Source organism: Plecotus auritus (genome assembly GCF_963455305.1).
Source record: "Plecotus auritus genome assembly, chromosome: 5".
NCBI classification, from domain to species: Eukaryota; Metazoa; Chordata; class Mammalia; order Chiroptera; family Vespertilionidae; genus Plecotus; species Plecotus auritus.
This window is the reverse complement of record NC_137776.1, coordinates 155,340,398-155,359,816: the sequence shown is the minus strand read 5'-3', so window position 1 is coordinate 155,359,816 and position 19,419 is coordinate 155,340,398. Positions and strand designations below refer to the sequence as shown.

General features: G+C 49.3%; 1 protein-coding gene across 1 annotated transcript in view; it reads right to left on the bottom strand.

Moving 5' to 3' along the window:
- Positions 1–19,419, bottom strand: part of DNAI1 (dynein axonemal intermediate chain 1) — a gene marked incomplete at its 5' end in the record, with an annotated part of 35,704 nt that overhangs the window by 11,428 nt on the left and 4,857 nt on the right. Inside the window, 9 exons of the mRNA XM_080668307.1 lie at positions 1,586–1,833; positions 7,745–7,788; positions 8,068–8,185; positions 11,566–11,650; positions 14,099–14,233; positions 15,533–15,592; positions 16,631–16,750; positions 17,010–17,125; positions 17,387–17,513. Coding sequence (XP_080524433.1) covers positions 1,586–1,833; positions 7,745–7,788; positions 8,068–8,185; positions 11,566–11,650; positions 14,099–14,233; positions 15,533–15,592; positions 16,631–16,750; positions 17,010–17,125; positions 17,387–17,513 — 1,053 coding nt within the window. The remainder of the gene's footprint in view (positions 1–1,585; positions 1,834–7,744; positions 7,789–8,067; positions 8,186–11,565; positions 11,651–14,098; positions 14,234–15,532; positions 15,593–16,630; positions 16,751–17,009; positions 17,126–17,386; positions 17,514–19,419) is intronic.

Sequence of the window (19,419 nt, the reverse complement as noted above, 5' to 3'; positions counted from 1 at the left end):
CACCTGCCCAGTGAGAGGGAGAACGTGGCTTCTGCATGCCCCATTTCTTTCCCCAACCTGCTATTTGACTTAGAGAACATAGCAGAGTGGGAGCAGGGTGGTTGGCCTTGGCCTCTGGCCTTCTCCTGGGCTTGAAGAGGGTGGTCAGGCCAACCAGAGATGCTCCATGCTTAGCCCTGGACTATCTGAGAGCATAAATCCATGCAGACATCTCTGGATGGAGACAATGAACTGGGAGGTGCATTTTTTAGTAGAGAAACTCCGAGGCTGCAAGCTCTGCACGCCTGGAGAGTAGAGCGTGTGTGTTGGGGCGTATGTAGGGGGGTGGGGGGGCGGGCATTGTTTCACTCCCTCTGCCCCGGCTCTGGGTGAAGGATGAAGCTGAAAGAGCAACATGTCCTGTGCCTGGACAGTCCTTCCTCTGCTCAGGCCTGTCTGAGAGCTGAGAGCCAGTACCCGGAGCAGGTAGGTGTCCACATGACTCAGGGAGCTCAGGACCAGAAGAGGCAGGGGCGCAGAGCCTGACTGCAGACTGTGTCAGGACAGGGGGCAGAAGAATATGAGAAGACAGAGTCCCAGCACTGTCTGATGAACCCAGAGGCCGTGGGCAACTTGAGGCAAAAATCTATCCCTAGATTCTCCCAGACCTGCCCATGAGGTCAGGGTACACAGCCTCAGAAGGAAGGGCACCTTTGGAAAACAGTGAGGAAGGGCCTGTAAAGCCAGAGCCATGAGAGCGAAACCATGAAATGAAATCCACTCCCAGTGTAATAAGATGGGAGACGGGGTGAAATCTAGACCCCATGTCCAGGTAATGGTCCATTCTATCTCTGTCTGGAGAAGTGGGGTGCTACAGAGAAGCCTCAGGGTCAGACTTTGCCTACCAGGCCTTATAGTCCCACTCAGAGGGTGGCAAATGGGCAGCACCCACCCCTGTCTGGGAGTTCCCCCAAATCTAGCCCAGATGGCAGAGGAGAGCCTTGTGGGGTGTTGAGGAACCCCACAGACAGGGAACTGGAGCCCTAGACATACTCAGCAGAGGCCTGTCAGGCCCTGGAGGCTTCTAGCCACAGGCTCTGGTCACTAATCACCATACCTAAGACAACCTTAGCAGACAGATGGGCCCTTTTCTTTTTAAATCCTCACCCAAGGATATTTTTTCCATTGATTTCTAGAGAATGAAAGGGAGGGAGGAGAGGGAGATAGATAGATAAACATCAGGTGAGACAGACATATCAATTAGTTGCCTCCCACACTTGCCCCTACCAGGAACCTGCACCCATGACCGGGAATCCCACCCATGACTCTTGTCCGTGGGCTGATGCTCTAACCACTGAGAAAAACTGGCCAGAAGATGGTCTTTTTGATGGGCGCTCTGGGGCAGCAGACACAGCTCTTACTGCAGACCCTCTTACCTTGTGACTCTCACTTCTGCCCTTCTTTGCCCGTTCTCACACCCTTGGCCTCTGTTATCCCCACCCCCTTGTCTGTGGCCTTCTCCTCCCCTAAGTCCCTTCTTCAGTGGCTCCCAGGCCCACACACTACTCCTCCGTACCCACGTCTCCCCTCCTGGTCTGAGACTGACCTGCCATACAGGGTCCGTGTGCTTGCCAGACTTGGACGAGCTGCGGAAGATGGGCTGGGAGTGGGGCTTCTTGAGGTTGTAAATGGCCACATTGCCATCATAGTGGCCCACCACCACCAGGTAGGGGTGGTCCATGTGCATGTCGAGACACATGATGCCGCTCTCGCTGCTGAAGGTGTATTCAGGGAAGCTGGGGTTCTTCATGCTGTAGAGCAGCAGCATGCCCCGGCTCTGCTTCATGAAGTCATCTGTCCCGGGGAAGATGGGCCTCTGCGGTTGGAGCATCCAGCTGCCCTGCCAGGAAGCCCCTGTGCCCCTTCCCCACCAGATGGACAAGCTTGCCCTGCTCTGCCTCTCCATAGAGTGGGCTTCCTCTCTGGCTTCATCTTCTCTGTCTATGAAATGAGATCATAAGACTTGGTCTACCCTTTCTCAGGGTTCCTGGGAGGATCTAACAACCAGTAAAGGTGACCAGGCTTATCTGAGTGACTGACCGTCATTCTCTTTATTGTCCCTGGGGTACAGGAAAGGATGCAGCTCAAAAAATTGCTACATGAAGAATGTGGGCAGGTTTGGGAAGGAGCAGTATCTTTAGAGAGGGTTCAGATGCCTTATGCAAGGGGCAGGCTTCTGTCCTTAGATGCCTGCATGATGCCTATGTGCCTCCCAGCCCCATAGTCAAGGTCAGGGGTTCAGTTTGGACTAACATGGAATTGTCTATAGATAATCTCAAACTAGCCACCTCTGGGCATTTCCCCATATCCCCTGGCCCCATAATCCCCAGTTGCAGCCTGAGCCCTAGCTCTAGGCATTTTCCCAGAATCAAGAAGTCCCAGACCAGCCAGTTTGGCTTCCACAGGCCACTGTGCCATCCTTCTGGCTGGGCACAGCTTTTGGTGGTCAACCATGGACCACTCTGTAGAGTTGTTTCTCCCTGATTGCCCCATGTCAAGGAAGAGCTTCCCACTCTGTCTTTCATTCTTTGTACACTTTGTGCCCATCCTGACAGCGCAGTCACTGAACAGAATCCAGTCCCAAGCCCTCAAGTCCAGCTCTCTTGCCACCAGCCCAGGACCCTTTCCAAGCTCAGAAGAGCTAGAGCTGGGCAGGAGGAAGGCTAGAGCCACCCTCCATCTTGGGGGCCCTATGCTAAGGCAGCCTTTGGTTGAGAAGAGGGCTCTCTCCCCCAAAGGACGGAGTAAACATGGCCTGCCAAGCTTGCTCTCTCCAGGGGGAGGGTTGCCTCCTGCTAACCCTGCTTTGCTGGATAATCTCTAAGTCCACTCTAACTTTATCTTCAATGATCCACAAGATTTGGAAGAGAAGAATCAACCACCTTCTAGCACCTCATCTGGCAGTTCTCAGAAAGCCATAGCCTCAGGGGAGGGATAGCTTAATTCCACCATAGACCTCTCACCGCCCTCAGTTCCCTCTGCTAGGGCCCAGTGAGGAGCATGGATGGATGAATTCTTGAACTGGCAATCACCAGTGGGGGCCTCAGCCCCCCAGCTCTATCTTTGCCCTGCAAGTAACCGCTCTATATTGTAGGGGGTCACTCTAGAGAGTTCTGGCTGTCAGGAGAAGCCTGGGCTCCTGCTCAGGATTCAGGGAGAGCTGGACAGGCAGAGGGCATGTTGGAGCATCAGGCTAAAGCCAGGTCAGTGAGCACAGGGAAGTAGATGACAAGCTGTAAAGACAAGGATACTGAGCCAGCCTCAGACAGCAAGCCCCCTCCTCTCTTACGTGGCATCCCATTCAGGGCTGACTCTAAGGCAGCAGCTGTTTAATGACTCCCTTTAAAGTCATACAAGTGGCACACGGAGGGGGGCTGTGGTAGGCTGCATAATGCTCCCCAGAGATATCCATGTCCTAATCCCCAAAACCCATAAATATGTTACTTTGTACAGTAAGAGATTTTACAGATGTGATTAAGTTAAAGACCTTGAGATGGGGAGATTATCCTGGATTATCTGGGTGGACCGAATGTAATCACAAGGGCTCTTATAAGGGAAAGAGGGAAGCAGAAGAGTTACAGAAGGAGATGTAACAACAGAAGCAAATGTCAGAATGATGCAATTGCTAGCTGGAAGGGAGCCACAAGCCATGGAATGTGGGCAGCTTCTAGAAGCAGGAAAAGGCAAGGAAATGGATGTTCCCCTAGAGCCTTCAATAATGAAGCCCTGCCAATCCCTGATTCTTGTTTAGTGAAACCCATTTTAGACCTCTGACCTCCAGAATTGTGAGATAATAACTTCGTGTTGTTTTAAGCCATTAGGTTTGTGGTCATTTGTTATAGCAGCAATAGGACACTAATTCTGTAGGCATTTGGGGAAGGCTGACCCAAACCCCACTTTTAAGAATCAGAAGAAGATGCTCCCACAGACAGCACCTTTTCCTGGGGTGTTTTGGAAGCTGTCCCTCCAGAAGTCAGGAGAGTGGGTCCAATGATCCTCAGCACTTCCTATGACAATAATGAAATCCTCCCTCAGTTTCCTACACCCCAGCCCTGCCACCTTGGACTTCAGGAACAGAAATGCCCCTTGGATTTCATAGTCCCCAAAGGCAGGGTACTACCCCAAGGCTGCCCCAAGAAAGGGCATCAGTGCTAGAGGGTTCCAAACCCCCAGCATGGCGCAGAGGCCATGGTACCAGACTGGGCTCAGCCTCCCAGGCAGCTGGGCTTCTCCAAGCACTCTCATCCAATTAGAATTCATATTTAAACAGTGTGGGAAGTAAGAGCAAAGCCTTGGAGACAGAATACATCAAGCGGGACATTTAATTTGATTTAGGGAAAATGAGGCAAACATTTGAGAACCTAAATAACTAACCAGTAATTAAACTAACAACAGCAATGCCCTTGCACTACAACCCAGCAAGCACAGTGGCCTTTATGGACTGTATTTACAAAGAGACCTGACAACATAATTAGTCCTGTAAATTTTACGCAGCCTGCAGCCGAGGAGTGATGGATTTTGTGTGTGGAGGATGAACAGGGACAAATGAGGTGGATGAATTTCCATTTTCAGTAAATGAAATTAACATTGCTTAATTAGTGAAGCTGACAAATAAATGATCAGGCAAGATTTAAATCCCTACAAGTGTATCTTTGGCCTGGGCAGGCGCAGGGATGGGCCGGGTGTGATGTGACTGAGTGGGAATGGGTTTAGTGCTGGGACTCAGGCCTGGCTTTAGCTCCTTTTGACAGTGCGGCCCACAGAGGGAGGCTGGGCTAAGGGACAGCTGTGAAGTCAGGACCACACAGAGTTCCTAAGATCTGTTCCATCGTCCCTGCCTGACAGACCATAAGGAGTCCCCATTCCCATGCCATGAACTGGCTAATGAGCTGGAAAGGACCCCATCAGTGCAGCAGGCTGACATAATTGCAACCCAGCTTTGCCCCTCTGCCTGGACTAGCTTCCTTTGCCCTCCAGTGTTCCTCCATCTGCTTTCACTTGCTGATGCCTCTTTCTCCACTCTGCTTGGAACATGGAGCCTGGCCCTAGGAGGCGCCCAGTCTCTGCCCTGTACACAGCCAGGCATGACCTTCACCTGGCACCCAGCAGTGCCAGAGCGGAGGCAGGTGCGGATGCTTCTGTGCTGCTGCAGGCAACCCCTTTCCCCACCAGCTTACTCCTGGCCTGGCTCCAGGCAACCTGCCCTGTTCCCTAAATGGGGGCTTGGCCTTCGTCCTTCCTTGGGTACATGGCTACTCCTGCCAAAGTCTTATTTGGCTGGGTCAGAGAATAAACGTCTGGGAATTCCAGGCAAAAGGAGATCCTCAGGGTCAAACCCAACGACAAACCCAAATGTTCACTCCTGTGTTTGTTCACAGGAGGCAAAATCTGATGGCGGAAGGCTGGCAGTGTGATGGATGCTGGGGAGCCAATTGCTCCTCACAATGACCCCGTCCAGTAACTGGGGTGCCTTTGGCCTGCCTCAGAGTTGCCCTCTTTCTTCCAGGGAAGCACCTGGGCACTCAAGAGCATGGGACTCCCAGAGGTAACCTCAGGAGTGAATGAGGGGGCCCTTCTGAGTCCCAGCCCAGCGTGGCTTTGCTCAGGCCTCTGTAGAGTCGCCTAATACATGGGGGCTCTGGAGAAGAGATGCCTGTCTGAAAGCTGGTCAACAATGGTGCCAGCAGCATCAACAGCAGATGCCAGGCTGCCACCAGGCCCTGCTCTCTAAAAGAGAGGCAGGGGTCGTCTGATTCCCCTCTGTCCCCACAGCCTTCTTTCTCCTGAGGATCCTATAGGAAAGCTGAGGGAAAGACCAATAGACAAATCAACAATGATTGTCCTTTGCTTGTGGGTGGTCCCACAGCTTACAGGGCACATTTGCCCCCCTTTTTACAAGTGTGCCTCACAGTAGCCCTGGGTTGGAGGGCCGGCAGGTGTCAGGCTCTCCCTGTCACCAATGAGAAAACCAAGGCTCAGAGAGTCTTCTGGTTCCAGGTCAGTCCACTGGAAAGGGATCCTCCCGCAGCTGAGTGGCACCTCCCAGGCATGTGGATGTGGCTGAAAGGACCAACAAAGGACCGAGAGGCCCTCCCTGGTGAGTGCCTGTCCAATGGAGGCTGCTGGGCCTGTTGGACTTTAGGTCACCTATTCCTGGGGGATGGGTTACTCTTCTCCACTTCCCCTGGCAGAGGCAGCCTCCATGGACAGTCTCCACAGGACTCTGAGCAGCCAACCCTGCTTCTGGCCCTGGGTGGGAGGAGGATGGGGCTAGAGCCCAAGCAGCTTCTCCTCCCACCTGCTGGGGAGCCCCCCACACCCCCACCTCAGGCCTGGGCAGAGAGCCTTGGCTGAAAGCAGCCTCATACCCATTCATGTCCACACCCACTCCTGGGAGGGCCTGCCCAGCCCCCCAGCCCTGTTCCAGGCCCAGTAGCTGCAGCAGAGAGGGAGGAATGTGCTAGTTCCCTGCCAGAGGGGGAGGGTGCTTCCAGCTTGGCAGCAGCCCACCCGCAGGAGTAGGGACACAAAGCGGGCATTTAGGGCATCCTCAAAGGCAGCCCCAACCATGAAACTGGGAGCTGCTCCAAGATCTCCTCCCTGAGAGGAATGACAAACACCAACTCCTCCTTGCCCTGCCCCCGCCCCCCAACTCCCCACCCTGGTCAAAGAATGGGCAAACAGGCGGTCCGAGGGGCAGAGACCAGGAACTTGTAAGCCTGCCAGCCAACAGCAGCTTGGAGAATGGAAAGGTTTTCCTGTTCACAGAAGCTGATCCTCCCAGCTAGAGAACAAGCTGTGAGCCTGGGAAGCTGCAGCTAACACGAAGTGTGGGGCCCTCTCCTGTTAGGAAGGGGGAACATCCAGGCCAGCAAGGAGGTAGGGGCTTCTGCAGGGACCCAGGAACATGGAGGGGAAGCAAATTACCAAACAATTACCACACAGTGCAGTCTCCTGCGGGGGCGGGGGGCGGGGGGCGGGAGGGGGCAGGAGCACCTTGGAAAACAGTGGTCTCTTAAACATTGCCCCACCCCTGCCTGCTCCAGGGTCTGGTCAGGAACACTCCCCTCCCTCAGCTCCCCTATCCTATCCTTCCTGTCCATCCCATCCTTCCCCAGGTCTGGTCCAGTATGCCTTCTCATGCTTCTCAAGCCTGCTTCTCCATTCCCACTCCATAGTCATGGTTCAGATCCTGCACCAGTCTCTTAACTGGTCTCCCAAATCCAGTCTCACACCTGCAATTCTACCTACACTGGTCGTGTCCCTGCCCTTCTCAAATTCCTTCAGTGGTTTCCCCTTGGGAGAAGGTCAGAAGACTGTCCTCAGGACAAGAGCCAAGCTTCTTGGAATGGCTTACCAAGCCCTTTCCCCCAAGCTGACCCTGGCCCCCTCAACAGCTTCATTTCCTGCCATATCTCTGGTGCCTCCAGACCTTTGCACATGCTGGTCCCTCTGCTAAAAGTGATCTCCCCTTCTTTCTTCACCATGACAACTCCTTCAAGGCTCATTTGGTATAATTCTTCACCCAGCAGCACAAAGTGCTGGTGTGAATTATCAGTCTTGAGACAACTGACTATGAGCCCAAGGGCAGTGACTGTATCCTAGTCATCTCTATCTTTCACACTTGGCAAAGAACTCTGCACTGATTAGGCACTTAGTGTTTGCCGGTTAAGTGAGCAAATAAATAAATAGCCAGATTACTTACAGGAGCCATGTCCTACTGCAAACAGATCCTTGTACTTTGGATTCCTGCAAAAGAAATATGAACCCATTGACCAGGAAATGGACATGACTCTCACATGGACACAAGATTTCCCATGAACACTGGTACCTACCTACACTGCAGACATCTACTGTTGAGCTTAGAGACCTGGTCTTATCCTACAATCCCATAAGAATCCCAATCCCATTTTTTCTCATAATGCTACATGTCACCCTCAAGATGGCTAAGCACAGACGTGAGCTGCTTAGGGATTGGCAACAGGAGGCACTCAGGGGCGCTAGGTTTGCTGCAATGCCTACACTTACCAGCAGAGGGCGGTGACGGCCAGGCGCTTGGCTTTGTCAGTTTGGAACTTCCAGAGAGGCAGCAGCGTACCCTCCTGGTCCCGGTATTCATCAGCAGCATCCTCATAGTACTTAAAATCTTAAACATACACAAGTTGTCAGCCCTGGGACTGCCACTTTATGGCAAATCCGGGTCCACCACCTTCTATCTGTACCTCCTTGGACAAGCAATTAACCTCTGTTTCAGACTGGGAATAGTAATAATACCTATCTCAAAGGACTCTCCTGAAAATTAAGTTAATATATGTAAAATGCTTAGAAAAATACCCTGCACATAGTAAGCTCTCTATATGTGTTACTGTTACTGTCACTATTGTTGTTGGAGGTAAATTACAATAAGGTGGCCAGGTCTGCACGGGTAAAATCCCAGGTTTGCCCATCTTAATAGCCACGGCCAAGCCCCACTATAGTGAAACTGCCCGGGTCCCTCAGGGGTTCTCTGAACTGAATTTCATCTCCTGCGCTAAATTATCCTGCCTCTCCTTTCCTCTAACTTATGTAGAAATCCCATCCATCCTTCTACTTGTCTAAACCAGAAACCTGGAGAAACCTTGACTGATCTCTTTAATCTCTCATATTTTCCTTCTGATTATCTTTTAATCCATTCACTTCTCTCCAAACCCTTAGCCACTGTCCATGTTCAGGCCCCAATAGCCATCACCTGTATCATCACACCGTTTTCCTAACTGGTCTCCCTACCTCCAGTAACTCCTCCTCCAGCCCATGTTCTGCAGAGCTACCAGGGTGAGAAGGGATAAATCTCCTCACCATACACCTCCCTCAGCCCACTGAGAACTCCTCAATGGCTCCCCTTGTACAGGGGCTCCTAGTCAAACCAAGGCTCCAGCCACTACTTCCATGTCATTTCTGGCCCGCTGTTCACGTATCCTCTATATATCAAATAGTGTCACTCTACAATGTCCTACTCCTCTGTCTTCCTGGCAAATTCCTACTCACTCAAGATCCAGATCAAACTGCTCCTCTGCTGTGATGCCTTCATGTTCTTGTTGAGCAGAGTTCATTTCTTCCTCTGTTCTAGCTCTGTGCTTCTCTACTGAAACCTCTGACACACTGTGCTGCCTCTGTTATCCTTGGCGTGTCTCCCCACGAGACAGCTTCTAGAGAGCAGGAAGCACGCGACAATCAACTCTGGATCCACCATGCCTCACAGGACCAGCCACAGAGCAAACAACCAAGGACCGTTCAAAGAATGCAATGACAAAAAACAAAACAAAAAAAAACAAAAAATGCAATGAAATAAATCAACAGAAGTGAATGATACTCAGTCTTCTCTCCAACCAAGGGTGACCTATGAGAACATGAACCCTTTCACTCAACAAAGTCAAGGACATGCTCAGGCATGGCCCCAACTTCTTTGTCCACACCTTGAGACTGAGACTACATTCAAACCTCAAAAATGTCTTAGAACAAAAAAGATTGGAGTGGTCAGAAGCATGAGCCTCGATCACATCAGAGGTCTCTGAGCTTAGACTGTCTTTGAAAATGCCTCCTTTCAGAGAGGCTAATTGGTAACACTTCTCTGTTTTCACTTCTCCTTCATGATTACACTTTCCCAGAGGGAAAAGAGTATGCAATTAAAAAAATCAAAGTTCAGTGCATTGTTATGTTACTGTGTTCTCATAAATGAAAAAGGTTCACCAGGACCAATTTCTCCATGGATATTAATCATGTTTGCTGCCCTTTGGTGGGCTAGTTGCAGAGACTGGGTTTCAGGAAGCCAAGCTGTGTGTGAGTGACAAACTCATTCGGAGCTACTGTGTACTTTGACAGCTTTGAAAAGCACTCAAGGTCACTTTCCGGCCTGAATGATAACAAGGGGGGCTTGTTTAGGCTTCTGGTCTTGGCAGCCCTGGTTTCTATATCCCATGGGTGAGCAATGAGCATCAAGTCACCAAGAGGAGCCCTAGGCTGTCAGCAAAGGAGACCAGCCAGCAGCAAGAAGCTGCCAACTCTGGGGACGCAGCTGCTCCAAATAAATGCACAACCTCTTAGGGAAATACAAGCCACTTGGGAATGTGCTGTACATGCCCTGGGAAGAACTCTGTTTTCCTGGCTCTGTAAAAGACACAAGAATTTCCCAGGCCCCCAGGATTTAGGCGTTTCTGAATCAATCTCTTTCTTCACCTCATCACTAATTAATCACCAGCATAGACCTATTGAATGTTTATTTGAAATGTCTCTTCCAGCTCAGTGGCTCTGTAGTCTCGTGTTGAAGTGCTTAGGCTATGGATCCAAGGGGCCAGTGTTTAAGTCCTGATTGCACCACTCCTACTTCACACTAGCTGTGGTTTTGAACAAGTGCCAATAATACAGCCTGAATTTCTCATTTATAACATGGAGATGATAATGGTATTAACCTGAGAGTGTGACTGTCAGGATTAAATAAAATAATACATGTAAATAGCACAGCATAATGTGTGGCACAGAGGCCATTCCCAGGGATTGCTGGTGCTTGTTTTTTGTTTTTATAACTGCTCCTTTTGCTCCATCCCCTTGATGCAGTCTGGGCAAGGTGTGGCGAGGCCCACTCCACCCCACACCTGAACCTCACCTTAACCTCTGTCTCTGTATCCTGCCCAATCACATTCTCCCCCAGCCCTGCTCTCATCGGGCTGCATCCCTGCCTGGATAATATCTTTGAACTATCTGCAGAGAAAGCTCAGATTCCCTGTGTGACATTCAAGGCCCTCCATTAACTGGCTCCAACCACCTCTCCAGCCTAAACTCTCATCACTTTCCAACAAAGCCCCTATTTGGGTCACTGAGCCTGCTGCCCGTTGTCCCCAGAGTCCATTGCAATTCATTTTCACTACCAAATCACTGTTCATGCCATCCCCTGCCCAGAACATCCACCTTTCTGCTGATCTGCTACTCAAACACTGCTTATCCCTGGGCATCTAGCTCAACCTCCCTGAAGCCTGCCATGACTGCTGCCATTCATCCGTTACTTCCCTTCCTCCTTCTCGAGGATCCCCAGAGAAGTTTCTGTATCTATCCTAGCATTTATATTGTCCCCAAGCAGGACAGAGTAGAGAACAGAGCACAGAATTAGAAATTTCAAGGCCTAGTTTTGGCACCTCTCTGCCATTCACTAGTCAGGTGGCCTTGGCTTGAACTCCCTCGTGCATGAAGTAGGGTTAATAATCTTGGCTCTGCCTGCCTCCCAGGAATTCCTGGAAGATGACATTGATTCACTAATGTGCAGGTGTTTTTTGCTGCACCATTGTCAGATCTCATAACTACACACATTTTTTCTTATGCCATTTTCATGACTGACCTGTTTAAGTCTTGTCTTCCTAGACATATCCAGAGGAAAGAGGGATTATTTGTTCTCCTCTCGCAATGATGGGACCTACCATAGGACACTCAAATACTGACCTCGTATGAGGGATTTTTTATGCAGGCTATAACAGTAGTTGCCAGAACTTCAAATCTTACCCTGAGCAACGTCATCATATGTGTTCTGGTTGACCATCCGCTCTACGATTTTAGCAGCTTGAATCACTTTGGTGATATCATCACTCTGTGGAGAGGCAGAGGCAACAGGTTCTCTCATAAGCCAGCACATGAAAGGTCATGCCCTGAGCCATGGCCCAGACTGGCAATTGGGTCAGCATTGCCTTTCAGAAACCACTTACCCCAGTTAGCTCTATAAAGGCATCTCTTCATGCCTTAAGGCCCAGCTCACCCCATCACACCCTTCTGGAAATGCCTAGCTCACAAGTAGCACAAGGAGTCTACACTGCCACACCTGGCTCCTGGGCAGAGCCTGCTTTGTGCTCTTTCATTCTGAGCTTATTCTGGATAAGGAATATCTTTGAGCACAAGACATGGTCTTGGAGAGAGCCCAAGAAGGGCACTAAAGCGGAGAGTGGACAAGGCCAGGTAGGAGGCTTCTTTGGTGGGGACAGAGATATTTCACCAGCTCAGGCAATGACAAAGACTCCCATTAAAGGCCTCAGAGATTTAGTCAGAGTTGAGGAAGACACAGAGGTCAAGAAAGGGGAGAGAGCCGAAACCGGTTTGGCTCAGTGGATAGAGCGTCGGCCTGCGGACTGAAGGGTCCCGGGTTTGATTCCGGTCAAGGGCATGTACCTTGGTTGCAGGCACATCCCCAGTGGGAGGTGTGCAGGAGGCAGCTGATTGATGTTTCTCTCTCATCGATATTTCTAGCTCTCTATCCCTCTCCCTTCCTCTCTGTAAAAATATCAATAAAATATATATAAAAAAAAAAAGAAAGGGGAGAGAGACATACTTGTACACAGGGAGTATCAGGTAGAACTGACATCCAACCCAGGGCCTTATCTACTTCCCACACCAAAAAGAAAGCAGGAAGTCTCATGTCAGAAAAAAATGACTCATTTTGAACCAAAGGGCAAGGTCTTCATTCTGTGGAATTCCATAAGTCCACAAGGTGAACCACCTAGCAGGTTATTAGAGGATCAAAGAGTTTGGGGCTGGCAAGAAAAACCCAAGAGTTTAGAGCAGGTGGCAGGAGTGAACCAGCTGAGTGGGCAGTCCTCCAGAGTGGCTCAGGAGGGTCAGACCCCTCTCGAGGAAGAGATTTCCCAGGAGTGGCAGTATCAGGAAGTGGTTATTAAGAGAATGGGTTCTGGAGCCACTCAGACCTGTATTCCCATTCCATTCCATGGATTAGAAAAACCCAGCTAATAAGTGGCAAAGCCAGGATATGCACTCAAGTCTGTGGAATCCAGTGCCTATACTCTCAGCCCCACACAGAGCCAGTTCCTCTACAAACTGACCACCTTCCAGTTAAGGTTTCTGTAACCATGGTCCCAGAACAGAGCCCATAGTCAAACCCCTGATGGATCTTCAAGTAAACCCTGACCCAGGCCAACAGGCCCTCTGAAGCCCCTAACCTCTAAGGGAATGGTGCAGGGGAAGCCAAGGGTCTGGACAGGGAAACCTGAAGGACAGGGACTTCATCTTTCACCTCCAGTATCCAGCATGGTCATGATCACCAAGTACTTGGTCTATGGTTGAATGAAACGGAATTGGGGAAGTTTATATTGAGCCAAGGCAGGGAATCCTTAAACTTCTCCTAAAATGTGGTTTTTATCAGGATTAGAGAATTGAGGTGGAAGTGGGCATACATCAGACAAAGGAAGCAGAACTTCACTTAACCAATCTGGCTTTTCTATTCTGGGGTGGAGCAGAGCCACTTTTTCTCAGTGCTTTCTGGGAGCTCTCCAAGGTGCTGAAACAAGATCAACCAGATCCTAGTTTCCTGTGAACATTGTTCTTCTCACTCTATTGCAGGCCAAACTCATCCTGATTTCCATACTGGTCCCTGTACTGGTGACCCTCCTTGCAGTGGCCTCTTACTGTAACTCCCAGGATGATGGCTAAACCTATGCTGGCTACATCCACAGTGAGCCCCCTAACCATGACCTCTGTAACAACTCCTACATGGCTCTTCATGGTAAATCCATCCCAGAGTGGCCACACCCATTGGCCTGGATTTGCTTGTACTTTCAGGACCTCTGACTGGCTTCTGGTCCTGAAGACTCGCCTAATAATTGAGTGCAAATATACCCAAGGACCAAAAGTCAAAGAGCAAATCACTGTCCCAAACCCCATGAGCCCCTGCCCATGAAGAATGTCCCCTATTCTCACATCCCACCTTACCCTAGGAAACCTCCCCAGCTCTTCCAGGTTGTACATCAGGTTTTCAATAGCATTCCTATCTTCTGTTGTCCCTTAGCCCGACAATACTGAATCTCTCCTAGCCTTCAGATCTATATAAAATTTAGGGGAGGTGTGGAATGCTGGAGGCAGTTGTAGCTCTCCTCACATCTTCTCACAAGGAAAGAACTATTCATACTTCAACATCAGCCCCACCTCTTTGCCTGTCTGTGAAGTCCTCCCAGATAGCCAGGCTTATGTTTACCTAGGGGCCAAGGTCCAACTCAATCATTCTCTAACAGAGCCATGGTAACCCTCACCAAACCTGGGACTCCATAGATGTCATCTTCCTCATGGCCATCGTCCCCATTTTTTTAGCCACTGGTGTCTTTGTCTTCTCCTTCTCTTTGGTCTTTTCCTGCTTCTCAAGTTCCTCTATGTAGGCATCATAGATCTCCCACTAGGCAAGGGCGAAACGAGAAAGATCAATGCAAGGCAAAAACTTCAGCCAGTCAGGTCCTCTTCAGCCTTTAGGTCTTGAGGAGTTGATCACACCAACCCCTGTCACATGCCTCCACATGTTGGCTCACTGTACTTGGCCCACTGTAATTATATATTCAACATCTGTCTTCCCTTCCAGCCTAAGACAGGAATGAAGGAGCTCTCAGGACATCTCTGGGCTGGGCTTTCTATCCTGCAGCCCAGGAGCTTGTCAGCTGGAGATCAGTGTTGTTCCAGCCTACAATCCCCACCAGGCAAAACAAATGGGCAAATATCAGGCTAGCTCACATTTTTCTTGTTGATTTATACAACTATGAACTAGGAAATTTTAAAATAATCCCCCATGGAGATGGGATAAACTTATTGGCTCAGGCTGGCTGTCCACAGCACGGACCATACCTTCTCAGCATAAAAAAAAGATAAAAAGTTAGGGAACACCTGTTAATTGTATCTGATAGGAAGAGAAGCCCAAGAATAGTAGCAGAGGAAGCAGCAAGGGCCTGAGGCTGGGCAAATGGCCTAGATCACACTGTGTGCTCTCCAGAGTTGGGCCATCACTGCCACCTGGAGGCCAGATAGGCACACCTTACATTTAATAATTCACCTACAGGCCAGTACTCCGCACTGCCATGTATTTCAATGATATCTCGGTCTGAGCCCTTCAACAATCCTGTCAGGCTGCTTGTGGTCCTCATTTGACAGAGAAAGAAACAGGCATTAAGGATGGCATGGTTTGGCCAGGATCTTACAGTATGAGAGCAAAGTTGGGACCTGAACTCAGGTCTCTCAGCACCATATCCTGCCCAAATCAGCATGCCTATCCAGTAGGACTTGGGGGAGGTGGGAAGGAGGGTCAGCAGGAACACTGAAGTTTGTTGGAAGGGCAGGGTTAGACTGTTAATGCTTCAGTCAGCCACGGGGTGCCATGGGTTACAGAGAGCCCATGGAAACACATGTTTTCCCTGGTCATAGAGGAACTTCCAGAAGCCATGCCTCCTTCCCCCTTGGTCAGCCTTGCCCTGAGGGGCATGTGACTGATCCAGGGCTCACTGGGTGGGGATCTACTGTCTAATCTAGAGATTGCTGGGTAGGATCCTAGTGTCTCATGTGCATGGTGTTCAGAGACTGAAGAAGGAGCAGGGAGGTGGATGGATGAGGAGGGCAGACTTTTTGTTGCCAAGCCAGACAAGTATGCATGGGCAACAGTGCAGGGAGGAGAGGGGAAAGTGATGATTTTTAGACTTGCTCAGGGTCTCACCTGATTGGCCGTGGCTGAAAAGTTTGTCCTGGGAGGAGGTTCCATCTGGCATTCTCGGTCCTAGAGAACAATGACAACAGGAAACCTACAAGAAGCCCTTAGCTCCTTCTCACTTATTTCAGTGAGACCCAAATGTCCATGGGTGAAGCATTTCTGCTGGAGCTGAGGGCACGGTAGGACACAGAACAAGGGAAGTAAAGAGGGCCAGGGCCAGTGCCAGGGAAGTAAAAAGTACCAAATGATGCAGTGAAAGCCTACATTTTCCACCCAAGCCTCCTTCAGAAGAAGCCTAAGCTAGAAAGCAGGGGTAGTGAAGCCTGATTGTGCCAGTTTGAACCAACAAAAACTCCAAGCGGGGTATGGACGAACCTGCAAGAAATCAGGCCCATGGCAGCTCCAGACCAGGACAAAGAGGTCTGCCTCTGGCATGCCATTGGGCTAATTAATAACCCTCACCCTGAGAAGTCTTCTCCCTAACACTGGGGTCTCTGGCTCCACCAGGAAAATATACTCCCTCCCATTGTGTACCACCTAGATTTCCAAGTGTCAGCATAGGGACTACAGAGGGTGATTAAGAGCTGCCAAAAACCCACCCTGTAGTCCTCTGGCCTCCACTCACAGACTCATTTCTGTAGAACACTGCCTTGTACATGTGAGTCTCTCGCCTGAAATCCTGAGAGGCTCTTTCAGTCTGGTGCTCAGGGCCGTCCTCCTCCATGCTTACGAGCCAGGGAACTTGTCTAGCCCTTTTCAGCTAGTCTATCACAAAGACAGTCAACTTTGGTCAAACTGGCACCTAGCCTCACCTCCTGGCACATCTGGCCTCCTGTCTCTTCCCCAGATTCTGACCTCTTCAAGGCCAATTCAAGTTTCACGGTCTTAGTGAAGGGCTTCAGTCTCCTTGTTACTCCCTCTGAACTCCTGCCTGGATGACTTATAGACCTAAACACATGTTCCCAGCTCTTCTTGGAGAGAGTAACCATGGTGCCTACCCTGTCACCCTGCCAGGCTGAAGTTGAGGCTGCAGCCAGGCCTGCTTCTTCCCTCCCATAAACAGTTCAGAGTTGTGAGATAAATGGGCCGGGGTGGGGGCTGTACCCGGAGAGGGTTGTTGAAGGTCTGTGAGGCTCTCTCACTGAAGTTGAACTGGTTGGTGAGCTTACTCTCCTTGGGCTGCTTAGGAGTCATCAATTCTTCTTCAATCACTTTTTCAGATGCCTGGCGGGGGTGGGGAGGGAGAGACCCACAGAATCAGGACTTAGCCATGAGAAAAAGGTGGCAGGGAATTGGGAGTGGGGAGAAGTCATATCCTGGAATAGGATGGTAGTGGGACAGGGTGATGATGCCAGAGGCACTGGTACTTGCAGCCTCTGACTTCTCACTTTCAGCCCCACCCGCAATAAGTCAGCCCTGAAGCCTCCATCTACAGCTGGAGCGGGAAGGGGTAGGTAGGTTGGAGAGCAATATTACAGTGTACCTCAGTTGCAGGAATATCTGTTTGACTCCCAGCTTCAGCTTCTCCTTCTTTGGTCTCTTCTTCTTCTTCAAGGATTTCTGTGTCTGAAAACACCAACCTGGCAGACTCCTGAGAACCTTGGTAGGATAGTGGTAATGAGCTCAAAGTTCAGGCCCACTTCCCCATCCCCTTCTGGGTTCCTGCCTTTCAGACCCCACCTGCCCCAGGGTTCTTCTTGGCCTGAACCTCATGGGTTAGCTTCCAGACCTATCCAGGGCAGCCAGCTGTTGGATTTTACATAAGTAGATACTCTGAAGATTTCTGATGTAGCGATGTACTCCCTAGAGTAACCAGAGAAAGGGGACCAGGCTGCAGCCTCAGGCTGCCCAGAGGCCTACCTGTTACTAACTCATCCTGGTAGTGCTGCCGCCGTCCTTCATCTGAGTCTTTGGGGATCAGGTTCCCCACGTGGCTGTAATGAACTGCTAGTTGGTTCACAAAACCAATAAGCTTGTAAGTGCCTTCCTAAGAAGAGATGGGGCTGAGTCAGACTAGGTGTCCTCAAAAGGGCTGGAGTCAGAATGTAGTCTGCTTTCATTCTCTAAGGCCTAAAACAGTTTGTTAACAGAAATATAACTCACCAAATCCTCAGTTAGCCTGAAGTTTTCATTGCATTCCAGTTTAAAGAGGAGGAGGAAAATGGAATAAAGTTGCTAATATTTTTAAAGTTCTCATTAAAGATATATTTTTAAATACCTCTCCTTCCAACTTTGAGCACTTCTGGATTTACCTATCACTGGCTCCTACATCTATGCCAAGAGATCTGGCTCACCTGCTCCACCACACACCTCAGGTCACTCAGTCATCAAACACACCTGGCCTGGCCTTCTTTCCACTGTATTTAGTGGATACCCAGGCTGGAAAGATCCTCTGAGACAACAAATCCCTAATTCCCCTTTTCCATAAAAGAGGATCACAAAAATTGTAGAAAAAGTTGGGGTTTGGCACTTGTTCAGGACACACAGCAAATTAGAAGCAAGGCTAAGCTTAAAGTCCAGGCAACCTGGTTCATTTCCTTTTCAACAAATAACTTTTGAATAGATACAATGTACCAGTAGTTTCTAGGTTCCAGGGATATAAAGCTTAGCAAAACAGATGTAACCCCTGCTTTCATAGAGCCTATAGTCTCATTCCTCTAGATCAGCGATTTTCAACCTTTTTCATCTCTGACACACATAAACTAATTACTAAAATTCTGCTGCACACCAAAATTGGTTGTGGTGATAGTTGCACAATTTGAGAATATCCTAAAATTCATTGAATTGTACACTTTAAATGGGTGATTGTATTGTATATGAATTATATCTCAATAAAACTGTGGGATTTTTTAGAGAAAGAAACTATTAATAGTGGTGGTCTCTAGGGAAAGGAACAGGATTGGGGAAGGTTTAGTTTTCATTGTACTTTTGAATCTTTTGAAATTCATATCATGGGTTTCTATTATATATTCAAAATAACTATATATATATTTAAAGAAGGAGTGTAATCTTGCTTTAGAGTCAGACAAATTAGTTCAAATCTTGCTTTGAACCCTGGTTGTATGACCTTTGTTGTTTGTTTTTTCTAGATTAACCTCAGTTTCCATAAAATAAAGATAAAAAATAGTTCCTGCCCTGGCCGGTGTTTTACAGTGGTTAGAGTATTGGCCTGCACACCAAAGGGTCTCAGGTTCAATTCTCAGTCAAGGGCATGTACCTGGGTTGCAGGTTCCATTACCGGCCCATATAGGAGAGCGCATATAGGAAGAAATCAAGTAATCAATTGATGTATCTCTCACCTCTCTCTCTCTCTTTCTCTTTTTCTCTCTCTCTCTCCCCCCCCTTCCCTCCCTCTTTTCCATTCTCTGGTGAGGATTAACAACAATGACAAAAAGTTCTTATATTAAAGAAACCTGAGGATTATTTGAGATATATGTAAAAGATCTAATATAGCACCTGTCACTAGCACACAGTAAGTATGGAACAAGTGGATCTTAAGATAATAAAAAACACACACTTCCACCTTAGCTCAGATTGTGCTTGGAAGTTTTCTTCAGTCAGTACTCACAGAAGCTGACTTTGCTATTGCTGAAAACAGTGTTGCCCCCCTTAAAGATGTGCCACATAAGTGTCTACTAAGTGAGAATGTGCCCATACCACATGTACCAAGGGAAGGCCCTGATGGAGTCAGCTGCCTACCTGGATGAGATGTCAGCAGACACTGAGAACAGAGCCTACTGGGGCTTTCTCCCAAGCAGGAATGCTGGGGACAAAGGCCAGTTCCTGTCCAGAGGGGAGCTTGCACTCCACCCAGGTGTCTGGCTGGAGGACGACTCAGCTTCCAAAGACCCAAAAGTTGATTTAGTGGGAAATGTATTATACACATTGGAAAC